The sequence below is a fragment of the Cavia porcellus genome, unplaced genomic scaffold (genome assembly GCF_034190915.1).
Source record: "Cavia porcellus strain 051 isolate PalLab524CR breed Dunkin Hartley unplaced genomic scaffold, mCavPor4.1 scaffold_27, whole genome shotgun sequence".
NCBI classification, from domain to species: domain Eukaryota; kingdom Metazoa; phylum Chordata; class Mammalia; order Rodentia; family Caviidae; genus Cavia; species Cavia porcellus.
Genome location: NW_026947510.1, coordinates 8081579 through 8106923, shown reverse-complemented (window position 1 = coordinate 8106923; position 25345 = coordinate 8081579). Strand labels below are relative to the sequence as shown.

Genomic DNA, 25345 nt, shown 5'->3' with positions numbered 1-25345 from the left:
CTATGAACACGAGGAATGTAGAAAAATTTCCACAACCAGAGAGATTGTGAATGAACTACTATGTGAATGAACTCCCTGTGTGTAGTAATTCTACGCATTTGAACAATGGTGGATAGCATATCGTGCACAAAAATCCATTCAAATAGAGGAATCATGTACTGTGTGTTCAGGCTATATGGAAAATATTTGCTGTAGTGTTTCCCTTTTGCAAGCAAATGATTCCCCTCACAGTGGAGAGTAACTGCACATAAGAAATATTTGGCAAATTTGAGCTGACAGAGGTGCTAACCTTTTGTGAGGAATGTGAGGAATGTCATACTAAGCCTATGTATGCAATGTGGGAATACATTTGGTATTCATGGTTGTTATCCAATATGTGAAAATAATCATAATTAAGTAAAATTATACATATATAAGTGACTTTGGTAATACTTTGAAAATTACTCATGTAGAAGGGACATGTAAAAATAATATAAAATTATTGCTCTAAATATATGTTCACAGATACTTTTTGAAAACTCCCTCAAACAGTTATCCTAAAATGTTTTTGTTTCTTTTTTTATAAATCACACATAAATGTTTGATCTCTTTTTGTAGTCTTAATAGAAAATACAGTCTTTAAAGAAAAAAAAAGAAATGGAAACAAAACCCTCGGATGGCAGCTCACCTATATGGAGTGAGGAAGGTGGCTGTTGCATGTGGATTAGCGGTGGCAAGCAAACACTCCTGGAGGAAGAAGAGGTAGCTCTCAGGCAGGGGGACTCAAACTGGGAGGGATTCCCAGAAGCCCCTCACTCTGCCTTCCTGGTTGGGAAACCAAATGATAGGATTTTCAGTGTGGTGAAAGAGAGAATATAAAGTAAAAATGGCTATTATTCTAAGAACACAGAGAGAAACTCCATGACCACTGGGGGTCAGGCTTTCTCTGCCAGAAACATGGTGTGGAGGGGTATACATATAGCTTTTGTCTGTGGTGGTGCTTAAAGGTGGCATTGCTGATGTGTGAGTAGCTGACTGAGACTCTTTTCGAGCCACAGGTAAGTTGTATAGGGGCGGGGAAAGTGACCTCAAGGTAAATGTCCCTTGGTCCCACCTCTCACTGCCATAATGTCCTATCTTGTGCAAAATCTTTTCACCCATGACATGTAGCAATTCTTCACTCTTCTCTGTTGTCTGCATTGTTTCAATAATCTGTAATCAAAAGAAACAAATACTGTGAAATCAAACTATCAAACTATTAATTTGATCTATATTATACAAAATCTGTTTCAAATTTATCAATAATTGAAATTCACCAATCGACTTCTTAAAATATTTACATTAATTACATATTTATTGTTTGTATGTTCCTAAAAAAGTTTCAAGTACATTCCAGATTGAGTATTTGCATTTTGAAGACTTTTTTTCCATCGTTTTTGAGACAAGGTTTCACTGTGCAGTTCAGGCTTGGCTTGAACTCACTGGGGCCCAGGATGGCCTCAAACTCACACCAATTCTCCTCCCTTCACCTCTGGAGTGCTGGGATTACAGGCGTGTGCCACCGCACCGGTTCAGTTTAAAGAGTGTTAAATGGCTAGTTTGAATCTTTAAAACTCACAGCAGCCCTGGGCTCCCTCCTCGTTCTCTCTGCTTCACTCTTGTAACTGCCTCTCGTACATAAAATACAAGAACTCAGTGAAGAAGGGAGGCCATTACCTCACTTTGTTCTTGCTGTTTTTGCAATGTCCAGAACATAGAAGGCACTTAGTAAACCACTTATTTTATTTTTTTTTTTTCAAATCCATTTTATTTCAAGGAGAAAAACAAACAAAAAAACTAAAACTAAATTTCAAAATATGTCAATCGGGGGCAACAATGGTACACACATTATACACTATCATCTCCAAACCATTCACCTGGAGCACAAGACATCTGCATTCAATTTTCCGAACAGTACTAGCACAAATCTTTCTCTTTAGTGAACTCAGAGAAATCAGTAAACTCTCTTAGTTTTTTTATGTACATTCATACACACACACACACACACACACACACATATACCTATGTTGTGTCATTCAGCTTCTCACACTAGTGAGACAATAGGATATTTACACGTGTGTATTTATTTCACTTATGAATATGGTCTCAAATTGTATTTATTTACCTATAAAAAGCCTATAGTTTATCATTCTTTATGGCTGAGTAGTACTCCTTTGTATAAAAATACATTTAGGTTGTTTTCCATTATCTAGCTATTACAAATTGTGCTACTATAAAGATGGGTGCACATATATCACTGTGGTATAATATTTTTAATTTTTTGGGAAGATACTCAGAAGAGGAATAGCTGGGTCAAATGAGACCTCTAGTTCTAGTTTTCTGAGGAATGTCCACACTGATTTCCCCAGTGGTTGCACCAGTCTGCATTCCCATGAACAGGAAAAGGGTTCCTTTTTCCCCACAGCCTCTCCAGCATTTGATATTGTTTGATTTCTTGATAATAGTCATTCTTTCCACTGAGGTGGAATCTCAGTGTTGTTTTAATTTGCATCTCTCATATGACCAAATGATGGTGAACACTTTTTTACATATTTATTTCTTCATCTGAGAAGTGAACCACCTAGTTTAAAACCCTCAAACATTCTTGTTCAAACATGGTTTTATTTCTAAAATTGTTGGGAGCCGCGTCTGTGATAGCTCGCCTTGCGCGGCGGACGTGCGGCCTGTGGTAAAGAGCAAAGCCTGAGGTAGATTACCCCTCCCATCGAATATGTTAGTTTCCTGCTTACCGCGTAAACAACCCGCTCAACAATATAGTCTGCCTGGCAACTGATGATGTTAGCCAATCAGCTTGCCTTGCTTACTTTAACATGATTGGACACTGTACCCGTATATATACCGGTGCCACCCCTGGGCGGAAGAAGAAGCCAGGTAGAAGCCCAGAAGTAAAAGCCCAAAAGGAGCCGCGGAGAGCGGACCGGTAGAGGCTTTGGGGCAGACTGAAGCACAAAAGGAGCCGCGGAGAGCGGACCAGAGGAGGCTTCAGCTGGGAGAACCCAGGGCAGGCTGTACGGAGAAGGAAAATAAAAAGAAAAGGTTGTCCACTACCAGACTTTGTCGTGTGTCCTTCCTGCCGGCCGGGAGCGGACATCGACATTTGGAGGCCCGCCCGGGGACTGATCACCCCCGAGACGTGGAAGTGGACAACGCTCCAGTACAGAGCTGCGAGACAGGTGAGTTGGGGATAAGCCTGGGCTCTGGGTGGCGCGCACCTACAGGGCTTTTAGACTCCCCTCAGGCTCACGCGTAAGTGGCGGATTCCTTGGGCCTCACGCGGTGAGTAACATATTAAAAGATGGGAAACATGTTAGGTAGCAACACTAAGAGCGAGGGTGGTTGTGGAGAAAGCTCTCAAGAGCTTACAAAAGTACGCAGGGTATCTGAGCAGGCCCAGTCAGGGAGCTCCCGAGAGGGGTCCGTCAAGGGGAACAAGGATGCTAAGGAGGAGGACGGGGCTCTAGCCTCGGAGTCGTCTGACTCCGAGGACGAGGGAAAGTTGAATGGCAAGGAGGCCAAAGAGACCAGCTGTCAGGAGCCTAAGTCGCTCAATAAGGAGTCGCAGGGTTCTTTTTCAGCGTTGCCCCGCGAATTGCGCTCTGCTCAACCTGGTCTGCGGAGGAGTAGAGAGCTCCTGAGCGCTCCCCGGCGCGAGAGGGAGGCGAAGCCTTCCGCCCCACCTTGGGGGCCGTTTCCGGAGGCGATCCCTCGCCACAAGGCGGCCGCCTGGGAGCTCCCTCCCCTTTTGCCAGAACAGGAAGTGATGCACGGGCCCCCATTTTCCGCCCAATCACGGCCGCTGTCTTATGCTCCGCCGCCGGCGGGTCGGTATTTTTACAGGCGGCTTTGGCAGGGGGGACGCTTGTCTCATGAGGTACATCCACCTGGGATAGATAGTGGCCCCTACGAGATATTTCCTGTACAAGTAGCTATGGGCCAGGGACGCAATGTATGGGAGCCTTTTGAGATAAAGCAGATTAGAGAACTTAAAAATGCAGTTACAACCTTTGGGCCGACTGCGCCTTACACCATTGCCATGCTGGAGAATCTGTCTTCTGGGCCCCTCACCCCCGCGGACTGGATTCAGCTGGCAAAGGCGTGTCTGCCCTCGGGCAGTTACCTGGATTGGCGAGCCTGGTACACAGAGTTCTCTGCCGAGCAGGCTGAGAAAAACGCCGGTCGAGGAAATGGGGGCTGGGAATTTAGCTTAGCGGCATAAGCGCCTGCCTTGTAAGCAGGCAATCGCCAGTTCGATCCCTGGTACCAATAAAAAAAAAAAAAAAAAAAAAAAAAACGAAAAAGATAAAAATAAAAAATAAAAAATAAAAAACAAAAAGGGGGAGTAGGCCAAGGCCTGGCCCCAAAGGCACGATTATCCATGGCACTATTCACACACAATTTTTTAAATTTAAATAATGATAATCGCTCCCCAGCTGTGGAGCACTGCAACCCTTCCCCCAACCATAAAGGGTGGGTGAAGTGGAAAGATGTCCTGACAGGACAATGGATGGGCCCGGATCCAGTGGTCAGCTGGAACCGAGGCGCGGTTTGTGTTTTCCCACAGGAACCGGGACGAGAACCACTGTGGATACCGGAGAGACTGACACGGGCAACAAAGCCCTCGACTGAAGATCAGACCTGCCCTACTGGAGATCCATCACAGACCAACCAATAAGATGAATAGAAATAGCGGTAGCCCGAAATGGACAAGAAGATCCTCAGGCATATGCATGGCTTGCTCAATTGGCCCACGACCGAGTCTAGATATGGCGGGCATCCCTCATTCTCCTCCATAAGGTGACAATACACAGCAGGGTAGGTGAGTCAATGACGGGTAAGAGCGTGCCTCCCCAGCACGACTCGACCTAAGCCAGGCCCTACCCCATCCTGCACGTAAGCCGCTGGACTGTTAGATGCTGCCCAGGTCTAAATTTCTCTCCGAGGGGATTTCTTTATGGAGAGGAAATGAGTGCAAGCTTGTGTGCATCCAGGTTCCGTCCAGTTTGTGCCTGGCCCTAGAAAAAGGACGAGGGCCTCAGGGCCTTGGCAGACCATGGCATGGCCAACCAGGGTCTAAGCCAAGGACCTACGGTGGGCCTACACATAGGGCATAAGCCTCTGCACCCAGTCCAGGAAGGGCTACGATGCGCACATTCATAAAAAATAAAATAGGGGGAGATGTTGGGAGCCGCGTCTGTGATAGCTCGCCTTGCGCGGCGGACGTGCGGCCTGTGGTAAAGAGCAAAGCCTGAGGTAGATTACCCCTCCCATCGAATATGTTAGTTTCCTGCTTACCGCGTAAACAACCCGCTCAACAATATAGTCTGCCTGGCAACTGATGATGTTAGCCAATCAGCTTGCCTTGCTTACTTTAACATGATTGGACACTGTACCCGTATATATACCGGTGCCACCCCTGGGCGGAAGAAGAAGCCAGGTAGAAGCCCAGAAGTAAAAGCCCAAAAGGAGCCGCGGAGAGCGGACCGGTAGAGGCTTTGGGGCAGACTGAAGCACAAAAGGAGCCGCGGAGAGCGGACCAGAGGAGGCTTCAGCTGGGAGAACCCAGGGCAGGCTGTACGGAGAAGGAAAATAAAAAGAAAAGGTTGTCCACTACCAGACTTTGTCGTGTGTCCTTCCTGCCGGCCGGGAGCGGACATCGACATAAAATGAATACAAATTACATCATCAGTCATCTACAATGATTAGCAACTCTGACATGATTCTCAGCTGAGATCACGTCCATCAACACCACCACAGTGTCTCATGTCCTTGGAGGAAAGTCAAGAGAGAGACTATATAGAATGCATTATGCTAACAATTGGTTTGAGTGATTATACTTTACAGCTAACAGTAAGTTATCTAAGTGCTGCTCTTATCAATGGACAGGAGTGAACAAAGGGTTTAGCTCACACAATTTCTTTTTGCTGAAGGAAATATCTGTTACAAGGCTGAGATCATAAAGGGACAATTTTATAACTTTATGCTACATATATTTAATTGGTAATATATTTGGATTCTAGTTATAATTCTGAGAATTAGAGTCAAGACAACAACTGAAATCATGGGCTAATATTTATTTTAATCCTCATTTCATACCTCCTTTGGGCTTCCTCTATTTTAGTTATCTTTCATTTAAACCACAGCCCCCTCAAAAAACACTTTCTCAAATTTGTCCTGACTAGAGCTGGAGAATTCAGTCTTTTGGTTTCTCATGCATTGTAAGGTAAGAGAATGAACTATGAATTGGTAGAACTTAGTAAGTAAAGTACTATCCTGCACTAACCACAGAATAAACCACAATTTTCATAAACTAGAATTTCAGTAAGTGGTACAGAAAGAAAAAAAAACAGCCATCACAAGACACAGAAAACTTTGGAAACTCTGTTTGAAGAAGAAACTTCAAAAATCAGCAATTAAAAAAATGATTTTTAGCCCTTGCAAAAATTCTCCTGTTGACAGCAATTCTTAAATGTAAGAAATGACACACATATGTATAGGCACACCAAACACAGAGACACACAGACAACTAAATATAGATGAGCCTTAGTCTAGTAATTTCTGCTTATCCTTGGAGATTTTTTTTTTTTCTTTTTGGTAGGACTATGAACTGAACCCAGGGCCTCAAACATGGTAGGCAAGCACTCTACCACTGAGCTACAACCCCCTCCCCAACCCTCCTCATACCTCCTCAGGTTTTATTTTTAATTTTTTTTTTTTTTTTGTCTTTTTCCTTTTTATCGGTACAGGGGATCGAACTCACGACTGCCTGCTTTCAATGCAGGCGCTTATGCCGCTGAGCTAAATCCCCAGCCCTTCTCAGGTTTTATTTTTGAAAAAACATTTTTGGTGGTATTGGGCATTCAGGATGGCCTATCACTAAACTACATCAATACCTTTTTTATTTTTAGAGTCTTGCAAAGTTGTCCAAGCTGGCCTTGAACTTGTTACCCTGTCTCAGTTCCCAGAATAACTGGGATTTCAAGTCTATGCCAAAACACCCAGTTTAAAATTTTAAGGCAATTAAATTAATTCAACACATCATAACTCATTCAAATGAAGAATGTTTTAACCCAAATATTTACCAATACATAAACTCTAGAACTGTATTCAAAGCACAGTAATTTTCTGTATTTATTCAATGCTTTCCTTGAGACATCGTTTTGAAATAATAAGAATATACTGGAACTGTACATGTGTCTTATTAAAGCAAAGACTAAGTGCTTCAGGTTTGTGGGGTTTGTCTAAGAAGAACACAGCTTCTAAAGCCATCCAACTTCCAGTGCTCTACTGTTCGTTCAATAATCTTAGCAATCACTAATTCAGGGTCCAAGGTGTTTCTGACCTTTTGAGGAATATCCAAGCATTAATCCTGAGTATACTGTGCTCACTATTCTACTCTAGAAGCTGGCTCCTGACTTCTCCCTCAACCTCCTACAGATGGCTGTAAAGAGTCAACCCTCAAAACACAAGTCAGCCCTTGGCACTCAGAGAAACACAACGTGCTGGCCGAGGCTCACTCTCACTTTCAGTTCTGTCCTTCATGAGCCCCTATTACAGTCAGTATCCCGCCCTTTCAGAAATCCTGACACAATCAGTCTGGGCCGTCCTGGGCCATCTGTGCTGGTGCTTCCACGTGCAGCATGCTGAGCACAGTACACAATCCCTAAATTCCAGAGATACACGCACGTGTGTTAGTCAAGTGTCGGCTCGATACTCCAGAAATCGCCACAAGATAATGTGCAAAGTTTATATAAAACATTAAGATTTACACTCCACTATGATTATGAATCCAAACAAACTTTATTTGAAGAAATGTGGGTATTTCCTTCAAAGCCTAATAACAACTTTAAGAAGAAAAGAATGGGGAAGGTGGATCCCTAGGAGCCAGGAAAGATCAGAAAAAGAGACAAAACATAACACATTTTAAAAAGAGAGAGAGAGAGGGCAAACTGAACTTTCTGCCCAGCTGCTGACCTGAGAGGGGAATCAACTCTACACACACAGTGAAAGCAGCTGACTCCGAGGCCTCCAGGGAGAAACACACCCACGGAACACAGCCGTGGATAAACCCATGTACCACCACAGCTGGTGTGTGACTCTGTCCGAGACCAAGGTGCCCTGGAGAGGGTGCTTGGCCTACTGCCATTTTAGGGAGAGACCAACTGAACCTGAGACCTAAGAGCAGCTGAGGGCTGGCTTCCTCTCAGGTCTCCCAGTATCAAAATCCCAGTGACCCTATGGGAGAAAGGACAATCACATCTTCAGAGTCAGAGAGCTGCGGGCAAACAGGTAAGAGGCACCCAGAGTGCTGTAGGCTGAATAACTCAGGTCTCAACCCAACAACATCAGCCTGATCTTCTGTGGAGTTGAGAGCACCAAAACTGGTATCCACCCTAGTCCTGCTGCAGGCTTGCTGGGATTAGCCAGAATGGATCAGGGCTCTGTCTGACTCTTGATCCATTGTCTACCAGTGACAGCAAAGACATACCCTGAATTGGACCCTTCCCTAGAAGAAAAACCTCAGGCTTGAAATCACAGAAAAATATGCTTGTCATTATAGTTTTCATTTTATTTTCTCTTTTATTTTTTGTTTTTGGACACAAGGTCTATGTAGTTCAGAACTATGTAGTTAACCTTGAACTCACTACATAACCCAGGCTGACCTCAAACTCTTGGCATGGCAGTCCTCCTGCATCAGCCTCTGGAGTGCTGGGCTTATAGGTGTATATCACCACACCCAGCAAAAAAGTCATTTTTTTCCTTTGCTTCCCCCCTTGATTTCATTTTTTCACGAGTAAATATTATTTTTAGTTTGTTTTGTTCTTGTTTTTGTAGTCCTTCTTTTTTATCTTTTTTACCAGTTTTCCAAAGCTTTGGTAATCTTCTATTGACCTTCTTCTAATCTATTTCTGTATTTTTTTCTCTTATCCCTTTTTAAACTTTTTCCTCAGAGTAAACTTACTCTATTGAGCAGATATTTCCTATATACAATTTTCTGATTTTAGATTTTCTTAGTTATAAAATCTTGTACTGATAAAGATGGCAAATTAATAGTTATCACAGCTTGTCATTTTCTAGACTGTAACCAAGTAGTACATGTAGTACTTCTGATCAATTGTTCTTAGTACACCTACCCTGGGATTGACTGGGGGTTGCAGACAATACCATAGTCCACCATCAAAGAAATGGGTGCTAGGCCAAATGGGCAGCATCTTCTCATCCCTAATAAACTGAAGAGGTAAGACCTTCAAACAATTTAAAAGTAAGCTACACCTACAAGACATTTCTGAAAAGTATTCATTTCCTAAGAAGGTCTTGATACTAATGATAAACCTACTTATCATAAACAATTTACAAGCATCAATGCAGAAAACATTTTTAAAAGAAACAAAATGAGAAAATGCCAAAGCAAAATATAATCCCAGATCTCCAGCTCCCATAGGGCAAATCCAGGAGGTATTGAAGTAAAAGAAATCAAAAGGGTCCTAGCTGACCTTTCTGAAATGCAGCAGCAGAAGTAACAAAGTAAATGAATGAGTGTCTAGAAAAAAATCAGAAATAATTCCACAGATAACCAAAGAGATGACAACCATAAGGATGGCTAGTGAATCTAGAGCAGGTAGATACAAAAAGTACAAGAGCTTAGGAAATCTAGAAGACAGGACTGCAGTTAGTAATTTACATTTACTCCGTTCAGGGCCAAATCCCACACTGGGAGAGTATTTTCTGCATACAGTTTTCTGGATTGTTTAGATTTTGTTATCTGACTACAAGTTATATAACATGGTTAAAGGTGGTAAGTTAATAGTTACCAGTTTATCATTTTCTAGGCTGCACTGGATGCTATTGCTATTACTGATTTTCCTATTTCATCTAAGGTGACAGTTATTCTTTGTATGCTAAGACCTAAATTGCCTGAGGGTCATAAGCAATAGCATAGGACAGAGTCAAAGAACCAGAGGCTAGGCTAAATAGGCAGCAACATCTCGCCTCTAATAAATTAAAGAGGCAGAACTCTGCAGTACTCAAAACCCAGAACTCAGCTACACTTGGAAGACATCCCTGAGAAGTAGTCATTTCCTAAGGGTTCTCAATACTAATAACAAAACTACCTACCATAAACCATTTATAAACATCAATACAGAACTTAAACTAAAAAAAAAAAAAGAGAGAGGACTTGGAAACAAGATAAAACCCCCAACTGCCAGCTTGCCAAAGGCAAATCCAAGGGGCAATGAGATTGAACCACTCAAAAGCCACCCATCTACACTCTCTGCAGTGGAAACGGTCGAAGTAACAAAGCACATGAGTGAAGCTCTAGAAAAAAATATCAAATCAATTTCTCAGATAACCAGAGATGATGACCATAATGAAAGACATAATTAACACGCTATAGCAAACAGAAACACTGAAACAATAGCCAGGCTTTGGAGGCAGATTTAATGTCAGATGGGCACTGACAAGGAATCAATCCTTATAAAAATGTCAGGCTACACAGGCCCAGGAAGGGAGGTTTTAATGGAGTTGGTTGTAAAGGGAAAGTACGGAGGCAGAATATTTGGCTGTCTTTGATTGTGACCAGCTACACATCACAGTGACCAGATGTTTCTAGAAGACACTAGTAACAGGAACTGAAGTAAACTAGAGGCTGCCCGGACAACTAACAGACTGGCTGGGGGGCATTTTCTGCTACCAGCAAATTTAGAGTAGATACAGATTTTTTAAAATAGAAGATCTTAGAAAAATGATGGAAATTATGAATGCTCAGCATTGGAAAGAAATAAAATCCATGAAATGGATACTTAAAAGATTAAAAACTATTCAAAGTATACACAGCAGACTTAACCAATGTGAGGACAGAATACCATATATAGGACAGAGGTTTGTAGTTAGTGTTCCTGAAAAGAAAAATTTCTTAAAAATAGCAAGGGGCCATGAAAAATCAATCCAAAAGCTGCTAGATAATGCAAAGAATGTAAGATTGATCAGAGTGAATGAAAAATCGCAAGAGATAGCACAAAGGACATAAGAAACCTGCTCACAGAATATGAAATTTTCAAAGCATGGACAAAGAACTTGATATACAGATGAGTAAAATATATAGAACTCCAATTGGCCATGATCAAAGAAATCTATACCCAAAGCACATAATAGTGAAGATTTCAGAAATTCAACACAAAAAATATTAAAAGCTGTTAGAAAAAAGAATACAAATCACATATAAAGGAAAGCCCATCAGAATCACAGCAAACTTCTCAACACAAATTCTTAAGTCAGAGAGAGCTTGGAGTGAAGTATTTTAAGCCCCAAAAGAAAGCAACCACCAACCCAAATTGATGTACAAAACTATGTTTCAAAACTGATGAAGAAATGAGATACTTCCATGAAAAAGAACGCCTAAAGAAATTCATGAACACCAAAGCAGCACTCCAAAATTTCTAAAGGATATTACAGGAAAAGGTAACGAAGACTATAATTCCACAAACCCCAACAGAATAAATCTACCAAGTAAGACAAACAATTAAATAGAGGGGAAAGAAAGAGAATGAACAACAGAAAAATATGGCTGGGGGTTTACTTCAGTGGCATAAGCGCCTGCCTAGCAAGTATGATCCCCAGTACCAAAAAAAAAAAAAAAAAGGGAAAATAAGGATAAGTCAGTATCAGTCATAACCACCAATGTAAATGGTCTCAATTCACAAATCAAAAGAAACAGACTGCCAGAATGGATCAACAAACAAGATCTAACAATGTGCTGCATAGAAAAAAACATGTTTAACAAGAAAAAATTTCAGACTAAAGTAAAAGGATGGAAAACAATACTCCATGTGACAAAAATTCAGAAAAAAGCAGGGATAGCTATTCTATTCACAGAGAAAGTTGATTTCAAGAAAAAAGTGATCAGAAGAGACCAAAAATGTTACTACATATTATTAAGAAAGCAAATCAAAAGAAAGGGATAACAGTCATAAATATATATGCACCAAATACCAGTGTAACCAGCTATAAAAAACAAACATTAATGGATATGAAAAATCAGATATGCACTAGTATAATTGTGATGGGGACCTCAATGCCCTTTTGTTACAAAAAGATCCACTAGACAAAACAAACAAACAAACAAATAAAGACATATCAGCTGGACAAAATCTTTGAAAACATGGACCTAGTAGAGAACTATAGTGTTCTACCCTGGCAAACAACAGAATACACAGTCTTCTCAGCTCCCCATGGGATGATCTCCAAAATAGACCACATACCAGCTCACAGAACATGCTTAAATAAATACAAATGAATTTAAATTATCCCATGCATATTATCAGGTCACAGTGCAGTGAAATTGGAAATCAATCATAAAAGAAACTAGAAAAACTATATAAACATTTTTCAAATAAGACCTTTCTGAATAACTAATGGATCACAGATGAAATTAAAGAAGAAATTAGACAGTTTCTAAAATTAAATGACAAAAACATACAGGGTAAAAGAATAAAATTAAATGATAATGCCAATATGACACAATGTAACATAGGATGCAACAGCCTTACAAGAGAACCTTATGTTTAAAAAAGGAAAGAAAAGATTTAAATCCATGCAATTTGGAATGAAAAGTAAAAAAATCACAACAATCTTAGAGAAATTCAGATCATCAATACCTACTTCAAGAACTTGTACTTTAAAGTTTTTTTTTTGTTTGTTTGTTTTTTTTTTTTTTTTTTTTTGCTACTGGGGCTTGAACTCACGATCTTGCACTTGCCAGGCAGGCCCTTTGCTGCTGAGAGATGTCCCTGGCCCAAGAACCCATACTTTAATATGATGGCAAACCCAGAAGAAAAGAACAGTTTTCTGGATACATATGAATTTCTGAAGTTGAGTTGAGAAGATATAAAAATTCTAAATAACCCATTATCAGTCAATGAAATTAAAGAATTAAAAGCCTACCAACAAGGAAAAGCCCAGGTTTTCATAAATTCACTGCTGAATTCTACAAGAAAGTTAGAGAAGATCTAAGGCCACTATGCCTCAAACTCTTTAATGAAATAAAAAGGGAAGCAATATTCACAAACTCTTTCAGGGAAATAAGAATTACTCTGATACCAAAACTAGAGAACGATCCAACCAAAAAACAGAACTACAGGTCAATCTCCTTAATGAACACAGATGCAAAAATCCTTAACAAGATATTGCCAAACAGAATGCAGCAAATCATCAAGAATTTTATACAATATGATCAAGTAATATTCGTAACAGCAATGCAGAGATGGTTCAACATACATTAACAGAACCAAGGACAAAACCACATTATCAACTCAATAGATGCAGAAAAAGCATTTGACAAAGTCAAATTCATGATAGAAAAACACTACAGAAAAATAGGTGTCTTTATCTCAATGATAAAAGATGTGTATGACAAACCAACAACCAACATCATACTAAAATGGTTGAAAATTGAAGGTTTTCATTCTAAAATTAGTAACAAGATAAGGACGTCCATTATCACCACTCGTATTCAATATAGTTCTGGAAACATTAGCTAGAGCAATTAGACAGAGAGAAAAAAAGGAATAAGGATCGCAGAGGAAAAAGTTACCATTATTTGTGGATGACATGATACTCTACATAGAAGGCCCCCAAAACGCTACCAAGATTTCTAAATTTAATAACCAAATTCAGTAGCATAGCTGGATACAAAGCCAACACTCAAAAATTAACTGCATTCCCGTACATAAATAACAAACTGAGAAATTAAAGAAACCGTATCTTTCACAATAGTATCAAAAAAAAGGGGGAAAGAAACAAGAAAAAACAACAGACAGATTTAGGAATCAATCTGGTGAAGGAAATAAAAGAGCTTTCCATTGAAAACTGCAGTACTGCCAGTCGTGGAGGTACACGCCTGTAAGAGCTTAGGAAGTTGAGGCAGGAGGATCCCAGGAGCTGAGGCCAGTTCAAGTTACAAAGTCAGTTTAAGGCAGCCTGAACGGTATAGCGAGTCCTATTTCAAGAAGAAATGAAAAAAGCTGCAGTCTGAAAAAGGAGGCCAAAGAGGTTATCATAAGACGGAAAACTCTTGTTCTTGATGCACCAATATAGTGAAAATGATCACACTTCTATGTCTCTCACCATGCACCAAACTAAAATAGAAATGCATCAAAGTTCTAAAAATTAAAACAGAAACAATCTTCTGGAAGATAATAGGAAAACTTACAAATAGGTGTAGGCAAAGATTTTATGAACAAAAACCCATACTACAAAGAATCAACAACTGGAGTGTCATCTTTTTTTTTTTTTTTTAATTTAAAGAAAAGGAAACGAAAAAAAATACATGGAGATTAAAATAAAGGGTAGAAATAATACTAAATTACAGACAAACAAAAGGTAAGAAATTGCCAGTTGATAAGTTACAAATTGTCATCTTCGAAATGGCTGTTCAGGTTATAGAATTAAAGTATATAGAATGACATTCAAAAAAATGACCCTACAAACCATTCTGCTCTATGGCCGAACAAAAGCTCCGTAATATGATTATCAGTCCCACCTATTTGTTTTACATCTCTAAGAGGATAAGGTTAACCATATCAAAACAGAACAGAACATTTAAAAAAAAATAAAAAACAATTTAAAGAAATACAGATTTCAAAGCAAGTCCACTGGAGATCTACCTTATCTAACTGTCTCTAGCTTCTTACAAATAGTTGTTCCTAACTTCACCCACTTTCTATACTTATTGCATATTACAGAACTAATCAAATCATTACAGGATGATGGAGTCTTTTTAGGTCCTCAAGTTCCAAATTAGGGAAGACAATACCAACTACCATCGCATCTCTCATTCTCTTGGTGATAGCCGTCCCCATCTCTGCATATGCTGAAGTTGAGCTGAAGAAACCAGTCCAGAGTCATTTTAATCAGCAAGCAATAGATTGCTAGAATTTATATTATAATGCTACAAAATAAGCCTCGGGTTTTTCAGGTCTCTTCCTCAGAGTATTTGTTCCTATCCTCTCTGTATTATAGGGAAAACCAAGTCATAACAAGACAACGAAACAATTTCCTAGATAAACATGCAATGGATAGGACTTATAAAACTATAATATAAATGATCTTCCGTACCTACTATGTTTTCTCTTGTTATTTTCAATAGCTTTGTCGACAACACTGGCTTATTATAGTTAAACATACTATCACCTATTTTTATAAAAACTTATCTTTGACTGCATTGTAGTATTTGAGAGCTGTTACTGATTCATACCAGTATGGATATCCTTTACATCTTGTCATGCTCAGAGTAGTTTCCTCTACTTATAGGGTTGATTCTAACACGCATACCAATTTCAAATAGGATCAGTCAAGGGCAACCAATAGTCTTATGATTCAGATACAATTAAGATCAGTCATAGTAAGACAATGTAAGTAATACAGAATTTCAGCCTAAGTCAATAGGAAAGTAAGGATAGTTACCGTGGTATAACCTGCTATTTTTGGTTCTAGAGGTCTGTGTCCTCAAATCTGATATGAGTGGACAGACCAGAACAAATTTAATTCAATCTAAATATGGCACTAGGACTACTGTGTCTTTTAAATCGTTATACACCATTAGCAATGACCTCTGCTTTTTTTTTAAATATAGTTTCAGAGCTGTCTCTACTAAAGACTAGCTTACCGTCTCTGCCTCATGTCTGCTACTCCACTTTTCTGCTATAATTTGTCCACCTTATTCTCTCATTCCATGGTCTGCCCCGTTCACTGAGGCTTCTCTGCCACTGTAGCTGTAATCCTGATATCTCTTCCTCTCTTTCTCTGTAATGTCCTTCAGCGCTCTCTGTAGGGTTGGATTGGTGGCCATGAACTCCCACAGTTCCTCCTTGTCTTGAAAGTATCTTATTTCTTCATTAATTTTTAGAGAGAGTTTTGATGGATATATGAACTTAGGTTGCATATTCTTTTCCTTCAGGACTTGGAATATTTCTCCCCACTCCCTTCTTGACTTAAGAGTTTGTGTTGATAAGTCTGCTGTTATTTTGATAGATTTCCCGTTATAGGTAACCTGCATCCTTTCTCTGGCTGCTTTTAATATTCTGTTTTTTTGGTGGATTTCTGGGATCTCGATTATTATATGCCTAGGCGTAGATCTGTTTTGGTTGTAGGTAGCTGGCGTTCTGTATGCTTCTTTTATCTGGATATCATTTCTTTTTGCTATACGTGGGAAATTTTGCTTTAATATCTCTGTGAATATTTTTTGTATTTCATTTTTGGATGTTCCTGCTTCCTCACTCACATTCTTTATCCTTAGGTTATGTATCTTTTTATCATCTTCCAGTTTTAGAATTGCTTCTTTCTGGTTCCTTGTTATTTTTAAGAGGCTTTTTCTTTCACGTTCATAAGCCCTAAATCTCTCTTCAAGTTTCAGAAGGTTGTCTTTAGTTTCCGTCAAGGCATTTTGCCAATATTCAATGGAGTTCTTAGTTTCCTGATATTCTCTTTGGATCTGTTTCATGTATTCTAAGTTATGCTTAAATTCTTCTTCAGATGCTTCTCTTTCTTTTCTGATTTCCTCAGTTCTTCCATCTGTGTTCTCTTGGGCGGGGCTTGTCATTTCTTTAATTAATCTCTTTATATCTTGCCTCACTTTGATCAGGAGTACATCTTTAAATTCCTCTATGAGATCATGTAAGTACTTTTTAATTTCGGCTGATGCTGTGTTGAGTAGAGGATGGTTACTGTGCTTGTTCTCTTCAGTGTTTAGTTCTCTTGGGTTTAATTTCTCCTGTTGAACAGCTGGAGATTTTTTTTTATTTTTATCTCTTGTCATGTTTCTGGTTTCTTTCAGACTGTCCTGGAGTTCTCTGGCCCTCTCCGAATTGCTTAGGGCCTTTCAGAAGCGTGCTGGCTTGAGTTTTTGCTGTCCTCCCCAATTTGCTGTTATCTGGGGTAGGCTGGGATGTAGGGGTGGTACAGTCTAGTCTCTAGCCTCTGTGTCAGTTAGTTCATAAATTAGGCTGTACTTTCTGGTTGTCACTGAGTTGTGACTATTTTGTATCTGCTTATTGGGCCCCAAGCAGAGGCTTGGTTTAGCCCCAGTAGCTCCTGCCAGTTCTCTTTGAATCAGAAGCAGCTGAGTAATGGCACAGGATTCTGCCCAGGTCCCAGCCGTTCTCTTCCAAACCTCTCTGTGATAGGAGCACCAGAAAAGCAGATCTGCCCAAAACCAATATGGCTCCCACTAAGTTCTCTGTGTGGAGCTGAAGCCAGCAAGTAATCAGGCTCTGCCAGGACTCAAGATGTCTTCCACCAGCCCTCCCTACAGGGGACCTGGTGATGTCACCAAGCTGCGGTTTCTGCCGCCAGGCTAATATGTCTGCACCAGACTCTGTGTTATTGATTTCCCCGTGGTGGCGGGCCAGCTGTTCTCTGGCCAAACCCAGCAGCCGCGGGGTTTTCTGTACTCACCAGAGTCCGGTGCAAGTCCTCGTTCCGGGACCGCCGCACACCAAGCTGTCCACTTTTCCCCCACTCACGGCTCAGCGCTGACTGGTCAGATTTCTGTGCACCGTTTAGATTTGAATCGCCAGAGCTTTGTACATCCGCTCTGGTGCAGCGGTGCAGAACTGGCTGCTACTTGGAGTCTTGATCTGGGTCTCAGTTTCCCGCGGTCTCCAAAAGCAACTCAGCTTTTCGTGCTGGGTCCACGAGTCTGTTTGTTGATTTAAGGGCGCGGGATTTGCAGCCTCCGGTCTCAGCACGACTTTAAATCCTCCAGCTGTACTGTCTTGGTTAATAAGAATCGATATCGATTTGTCTGGTCCTCTCCATGCTGTCTTTTTTTAGCTTTGAGTTTGAATTCTCTGGAGAGACTCTTCGCTCGATCCCCTAGCTCGCCGCCATTTTCAGCACTCCCCTGGAGTGTCATCTTGCTAAAAAGCTTTTTACACAACAAAAGAAACAACCAATAGTGTGAAAAGAACCTACAGAATGGGAAAATTTTCTTAGCAGCTGTTCCTTAAAGAACTAATATGTGTAATATGTTAAGAACTCAAAAATAAGATCCTCCTAATTCAAGACTCAACCCAAAAATGGGTATCTGAAATGAATAGGCACTTCACAAATGAAAAAGTACAAACAGCAAATAAGTAAGTGAAAAATGTTCAGTATCACTGGCCATTTGAGAAATGCAAATTAAAACCTCTCACTGAAAAAGGAGGCCATCAATGGCTGCTATCAAAAAACTCAGTAACAAATGATGATGAGGCTGTAGGAAAAGATGAACACTTATCCAATGCAGATGGAACATGCTGGTAAAACCAGTATGAAAATCAGTATGGAGATTCCTCAAAACACTAAAACAAGAGGTTCTATTGACCCAGGTGTTTCCTTTCCAGTATTTTCCTGAGTTAAAAGCATCATACCACTATAGGCACATCATACCAATATATGCACACCCATGTTTCTAGCACCAGAATTTGTAATAGCTAAATCTTGGAAACAGCCCAGATGCCCATCAATCAATGAATGGATACAGAAGATACAGTTCTTATATGCAACGGAATACTATACTGTCATTAAGGACAGACTTGAGACCTTTTTAGGTAAATGGGTGTACCTTGAGAATATAATTTTAAATGAAATAAATCAGAGCCACAAGTTTAAACATTGCATTGCTTTTGTTGTGTGAAAAACTCAAAGGGTAAATAATGACCAAAATGGATAGTAGACACTGGGAAGTAAAAATGTTCAAATGGGAAGTGGAACAAGAGACTGGGTGAGGGGAGGAAGGGAATAAACCATTAAAAAAGATATAAAATAGAAACAATATAATATAGAATAGAAACAATATAAAATAGAAAACAATAGAAACAAAGTTTTCTAAAGGAGAAAGGGAAGAAAGGAGGGAAGAGGAATGAAAAAAATTGTTAAATTATGTACAGGTACAAGTTCCTTCTGAGGCATGGGATCAGTATGTATGTCAAACATGTATCAATAAAATTCATCTTTGGGACTTAAGAATATGGCAGCTTGATACATAGCTGGGAGGAGAGCCTCTCTGGGAAAAACAGCTCAGACGCTGGAATTTGACAACATGGAGAGGGCCAGATGAGGGGAGAGGGATTCAGGAGGAAACTGAAGGAAAAAGAAAAACAGGAAGAGGAAGGACACTGTGAGTGGAGGGCTGGAGCCGGACACGCTCACTGGTTCCATGCTGTGCTGGGTGCACCGTGGAGTTGGACGATTCAAGGTCATGCTGAAGCCGCAGCCGCCATTAACAGGAGTTGGTGAGCACGGGCCCTGGGTGGGAGGACGCGGCACAGCATGGAGTGGAGCCAAGGTAAAGAACTGCATTAATTCTCAGTGGAAATTGGCTCCCGTGGCAGGTGTGGCCTGCTGGAAGACATACTGGAATTGGGCAGAACAAAGCCTGAGCCCGGAGCTGCAGTTGCATCAGTCAGCTGCCCCTGGCCCAGAGAGGACTAATGGGACCTGCTTAGGCTGGGTCATGCCCCTGGCTGGGACCCAATAGCTAGGGGGGAAACTGTCCTGACCCAGTGACGTCCACAAAGCACAGGCTAAGTTGCTGAAGGCACTTGCCAGTTGACTGGCTCAGAGAAGAGGGCTTAGCCCACAGTCCCTATGTGCACCTCAGATAACAGCAAACTGGAGAGGGCAGCAAGCCCCCAGTCAGCACGCTTCAGAAAAACTGTAAGCAATACAGAGAGGGCCTGAGATCTCTACCACACACCTGCCTAAAAGAAACCAGAAACACTCCGATAGAAATAAGAAAAAACCTCCAGTGGCTGACCCTGGGAAAGTAAGCCTAGGAGAGGTAAATACAGAAGAGAACCAGTGCAGTAATCATGCAAAGTTGGCCACAACATCCGCAGACATGAAGAAATACCTTCATGACCTCATAGACCAAATTAAAACTGAAATTTTAACCCAAGTGAGGCAAGATATTAAAAGATTAATAAAAGAAATGCTAAGCCCCTCTTAAGAAGACACAGACAGAAGAAGGGAGGAACCCAGAAAAGGAAAAAGAAACCTTTGGTGAAGAATATAAATAAAAGTCTAGAATACATGAAACGGATCCAAAGAGATTACCAGGAAATTAAAAAAATCCATTGAAAGCTGGCAAAATGCCCTGACAGAAAATAAAGTTAGCTTTTCAAAATTTGAAGATAGATTTGCAATGTGTGATTGTGAAAGAAAAGACCTCTTAAAAATAAAAAGGAACCAGGAAGTAACAAATCAAAGGTTAGAAGACAAGAAGATCTCTAACTTAAGAATAAAAAATGTGAGTGAAGAAGCAGGAGTAACCACAAATGAATTACCAAGGCTATTCACAGAAATAATTAAGGAAAACTTCCCAAGCATAGGAAAAAGAAATGATATCCAAATAAATGAGGCACACAGAACTCCAACCAACCACAACCAAAACAGATCTACACCCAGTCATATAATAATTAAGATCCCAGAAATCTGCAAGAACAGAATATTAAAAGTGGTCAGAGAAAAGAAGCAGATCACCTATAAAGGAAAATTCATCAAAATAACAGACTTCTCAACACAAACTACCAAATCAAGAAGAACCTGGGAGGAAGTAGTTCAAGCCCTAAAAGAAAATAACCTCCAACCCAGATTGATGTACCCTGAAAAACTCTCTCTCAAAATTAATGGAGAAACAAGATGTTTCCAAGACAAGGAGGAACTGTGGGAGTTCATGGCCACCAATCCAACTCTATAAAAAATACTGAAGGACATTCTAGACAGAGAGAGAAAAAAATACCAGGATGCCACCAACAGTGGCAGAGAGGCCTCAATGAACGGGGCAGACAGTGGAATGAAGGAGTAAAGTAGACAAATAATAGCAGAAAAATAGAATAGCAGAGATGAGGCAGAGAAGGTGGGTTATAATCTCTAATATAGGTAGCCTTGTACGTTAACAAAAAGAAACACAGGCAAAGTAGATCAGGAGATAGGATCCATTGAGATGCTCTGAATAGGAAATATATTCAACCTGAAAGAGGCTTAATAAACTGAGAGTCAAAGATGAGAAAACGATGCTCTATGTGACAGGGAACCAGAGAGAAACAGGGACAGCTCGTCCAGCAGCTGCAGATAGGCTGGAAAGTCATGACACTTTTGTGCAGTGGAGAACTACTCAGCTAGGAGGAAGGAAAATCTTGTGGCTTTAGTAAATAAAGGAATACAGCTCAAGATCAAGCTCAGGGGTAAAAAGGTTCAGCGCCAGATAAATAATGGGTTGCTCCCCTAATCTAAAAACTAAAGGAACTAGTGGGACCCAAAATATACAAAGCACCGAGAAAGCGAAAGTTGAGGAACTGCCTAAAAAAGGAAGGCAGAGGACATTGTTAATAGTGTATCAGGCTTTAAAAGCCACATTGGTCTTATCACTGTTTAGTTTGATTTTATTCTGTTCCAGTCCGTCTACTCATACTAGATTTGAGGGCACAGACAGCTATCCCAAAAATAGTACGCTATATTATAACTATCCTTAATTGCCTATTAACTTAAACGAAGGCCCTGTGTTACTTACATTGTTTTTACTATGACTGATCTTATCAGAAGCTGGTTTGTTAGACTGCTGTTTTGTCTTGACTGATTTTATTTGAATTTGATATGCTTGACAATATCAAGTCTAAGAGTAGAGGTAACTACTCTGAAGATGTAATAAGATACCCATTCTGGTTTGATTATTAACTGGTTTTGAAGTCCTATAATGTCTCCAATGTTGTGTTTTTATTAAAATTGCTATGTAAGGCTATGTTCAATTGTATTGTCTGACAATGTAGATAATTCTATTAAAAATAACAAGAGAAAGCATAGTAACTACTGTAGATCACCTAATATTGGTCTTTTTCATTTCATGTTTTTCTAGGAATTTGTTTTGTTGGCTTGTTTTGATCTGTTTTTCCTTATAATATAGAAAGGATAGATATCCATGTAGAGATTCACACATGTGGATAATTTCTAAACAGTTTACAGGAGCAGATTATATAGTACATGATGTAATGAAGAGATACTCTGAAGAGACACTAAGATACCCCATGCTATTTCTGTAGCATTATAATATAAAAGCTAGCAATACTATCATTCACTGTTCAGAGCGATTGTCTAGTCTCTTATGTTCAATTTCAGCCTACATAACGATATGGACAGCTACTTGGAAGAGAATGAGACCTTATGGCGGTCATTATTGACTTCCCCAACGTCAGGTCTTGCAGACCTAAAAGCCTTCATCATCCTGTTATGATTAGATTAGTTCTATAATGTTCAGTATATATTCACTGTGTGTGAAGATGGGGACAACTATGAGGAAGAAAACGAGAGACAATATGACAGACAGTGAAGATCTCCAGTGGACTTGCTTTGAAATCCATGTTTCTTGAAGTTGTTTCCTTATGATCTGTTGTTCTGTTTAATCTTACTCACTTTAAAACAAAAAAAAGAAAATTCATTTTTGAAAAAAACTTTAACATTTCTGATGGTGCCACAGAAACTTTCATTGAGGGGAATGGGGAAAAAATTAAGTTATATTACGTGTAAGGACAAATTTCTTACGAGGCATGTGATCATTATGTACGTCAAATGTGTACCAAAAAAATTCACTGTTAAAAAACGGCTTAACATTATTGATGGTGGCTTAGAATCTTCCATTTAGGTAACCCACATTGTCCCATACTTTGACCAAGTATCTACCATGACTGAATTTTTAAGTAGTCATCACCTGGCCATGGATCTTTAATGTTGCTGCTTTTCTTTCATGATTTACATTAGGGAACTACATGGTCTAAAGAGTCAAGTAGTAATTCATCTCATCTTTAACTTTCATTTGTATAATTCTTTGCATACTGACTAGAAATATTTTACAATGTACTCATAAAGCTTGAATTAATGAATGTGTGCATTTTACATAAAAAAATTCAAGAAATTTGTAGTACAATTTTTATGATTAGACCTCGTAAGTCTGGAGAGACATTTCTGCATTGTAAGACCAATTAAAACTGGAAACCTGAGGTCTTTAAATAAAACCTTAAACAAAAACCTTAAAATGAAGTGATTTGACACTATTTTAACAATTGTTCTGTACAGTACCCTCAACTTCCTGAGACTGGGGTGGTAGGATGAGACAGCCAGGAGGAAGGTGAATTTCGGGGTTTGGTTTCCTGCCTGCTCTCTGTCACTCTGAGTTCTTAACTTCTCCCAGCTCAGCTTCTCAAATTCTAAAATGGGGACACAGCTAGATGCAGTGGCTGAGGTGGAAGGATCACAAATTCAAGCCCAGCTTGGGCAACCTGGTGAGACTTTGTCTCTAAAGGAGAAAGAAAAAGGGCTGGGGGTATAGATCACTGTGAAGGTCTTGGGTTCAAGCCCCACTCCTGCTAAATAAACAAACAGGAAGTTCAGAGCCTATGTCTTTGCTAATCGATAACTACCAGTGCTTAGATGAGTGGGTTACCCTGACGAGACTGTACTAAGACACAGTGAGATACATTGCTGTCTTGGGGTGTCAGAGAAGAGATCCAACACCCTGTGTGAGTTCTTTCCTCACAGCCTACAAATACATGCCATACTGTGGTAATTTTTATTTCTTCTCTCCTTGGGTAGGGACACTGTTGATGAATTTTTAAAAGAACTGCAGTAGGTGTCCCAAGTCACACATATAAGGAAATGCAATGAAAATTACAGACAACATTTCTTTAGATATATTATGTCCCAAAGATGCTTCCAATGCTTGGTATGTATCGATTTACCATTTTCCTCACAGGATGTCTCTAGCACTCAGTGTGACCACGTGGGGTTGACAGATGAGATGATGAGATCAGTGTCACATGCTTCCTAGGCCCGGCACCCCGACTATAGGGTCCACTCTTGTCAAACTTGCTATTAGGATATCAAGGATACATGATCTCACGGTAAAGCAGTCACAGAATAAAGAGACCTCTGAGGTACCGTAACTCTGTGAAGTCCTTGGAAAAGCTGAGACACATGGTATGTTTTTCACTTGAAGTAATGGGAACATGGGCTCTGGTGATCCTGAAATCTGTTCTCTGATGCCCTCTACGGAACAGATGAGATGTGGAGAGCAAGAGACACCAGTGTACAAAGGTGCTTTCTGAACTGTAAAGTGCTGTCCCGTCTCCAGATAAACAATGAGAGCAGACCTCCCTGTTACAGGGGAGTCCTATGAGCAGCTGGGTGATCACCTCCAGCGTCTGGATGAGGACAGGGTCAGAAAGCTTGGGCTCAGTTGCAGGCTTGGACCCGCTTGAGGACAGAATCTGTAGTCCAGCACAGGCCTCTGCAGGGATGGAGCCCAGGGCCTTGTGCATGCCAGGCACATACTCTGAGTTTCACCGCTGACTACTACAATTATCTTTTACAACAGGACTGGCTTCCTGGTGCTGAGAGCATCATGCCCTTTCAAATGATGAATGACTGATCCCAGTGGAAGGACTTTTCATCCCACCCTGAACCTTGATGGTGGATTGACAGGCCCGAGGCTAGATCACTATAGCTCGTCTTGGTTGCTTCTTTCCCGTGAAGACACCCACCGACTGAGAATCACCTCCTGCAACCCAGCAAAACACAGAGGTGACTGCATGCCCAACAAGGAAGCGAAGAAATATGCAAAGCACTGGTACCACAGCTCTGCTTTACAAACAGCTGCTGGCCGCTGAGCTGGTGGTCTTGCCATTCCTGGGACAGGAGGTCCCGTAACAGTGGAACCCTCCTGTGTGAACAGTACCCACCACCAGTGCTGCACAGATGCTTGTTATAGAGGCCACTGAGGACTGAACCCAGCGCCTTGCACTGAACCTTTTATTGCATCCCAGACCTTTTAATCCTTCAGGGCCTAGGGATCCATTTCTGAGGTGCCCTTAACAATGGAACACAATGAAATGTGTTCATTTCAAATTGTTGTTCCTTGAATATTTCTAGATAACATGTACAAATTTCATGCAAAAATTCAGAAAATTTCAATCCTTGGCATAAATGGGTTAATTCTGAGACTGAGTCTCATTTAGCTGCCCAGGCCAGCTCAAATTTGTGACCCTCCTGTCTCAACCTCCCAGTAGCAGGGATTACAGGCATGCAAAGATTTTAAGACTGAACTGGCCTCAGTCCTGTGCTGGCTCAGCCTGGGGAAGGTCGTGGTTTCCATTCTCAGCACAGGAGAAAAACAGTGTTCAAGGGGGAGGAGCCAAGAGAACAGCTCTCCACTTCTTGGCACCACAGGCTCCATTCCAGAGGACACCGTGCAGTGCTTGGGCCATCAAGACACGTTAGTATG

The 25345-nt window shown here is 40.6% G+C and overlaps 1 protein-coding gene across 23 annotated transcripts in view; it reads right to left on the bottom strand.

Moving 5' to 3' along the window:
- The window catches only part of LOC100724054 (tRNA-splicing endonuclease subunit Sen2-like), a 66654-nt gene that overhangs the window by 14117 nt on the left and 27192 nt on the right, over window positions 1-25345 (bottom strand). For 14 of the 23 annotated variants that reach the window (XM_063237835.1, XM_063237836.1, XM_063237840.1 and 11 more), the window contains exon 12: window positions 1094-1191. In XM_063237835.1, the coding sequence (XP_063093905.1) occupies window positions 1094-1191 (98 nt within the window). Of the gene's footprint in view, window positions 1-667; window positions 1192-23616; window positions 24623-25345 lie in introns of those variants that run through there. The other 9 variants (XM_063237843.1, XM_063237844.1, XM_063237845.1 and 6 more) reach the window with 5 other exon arrangements.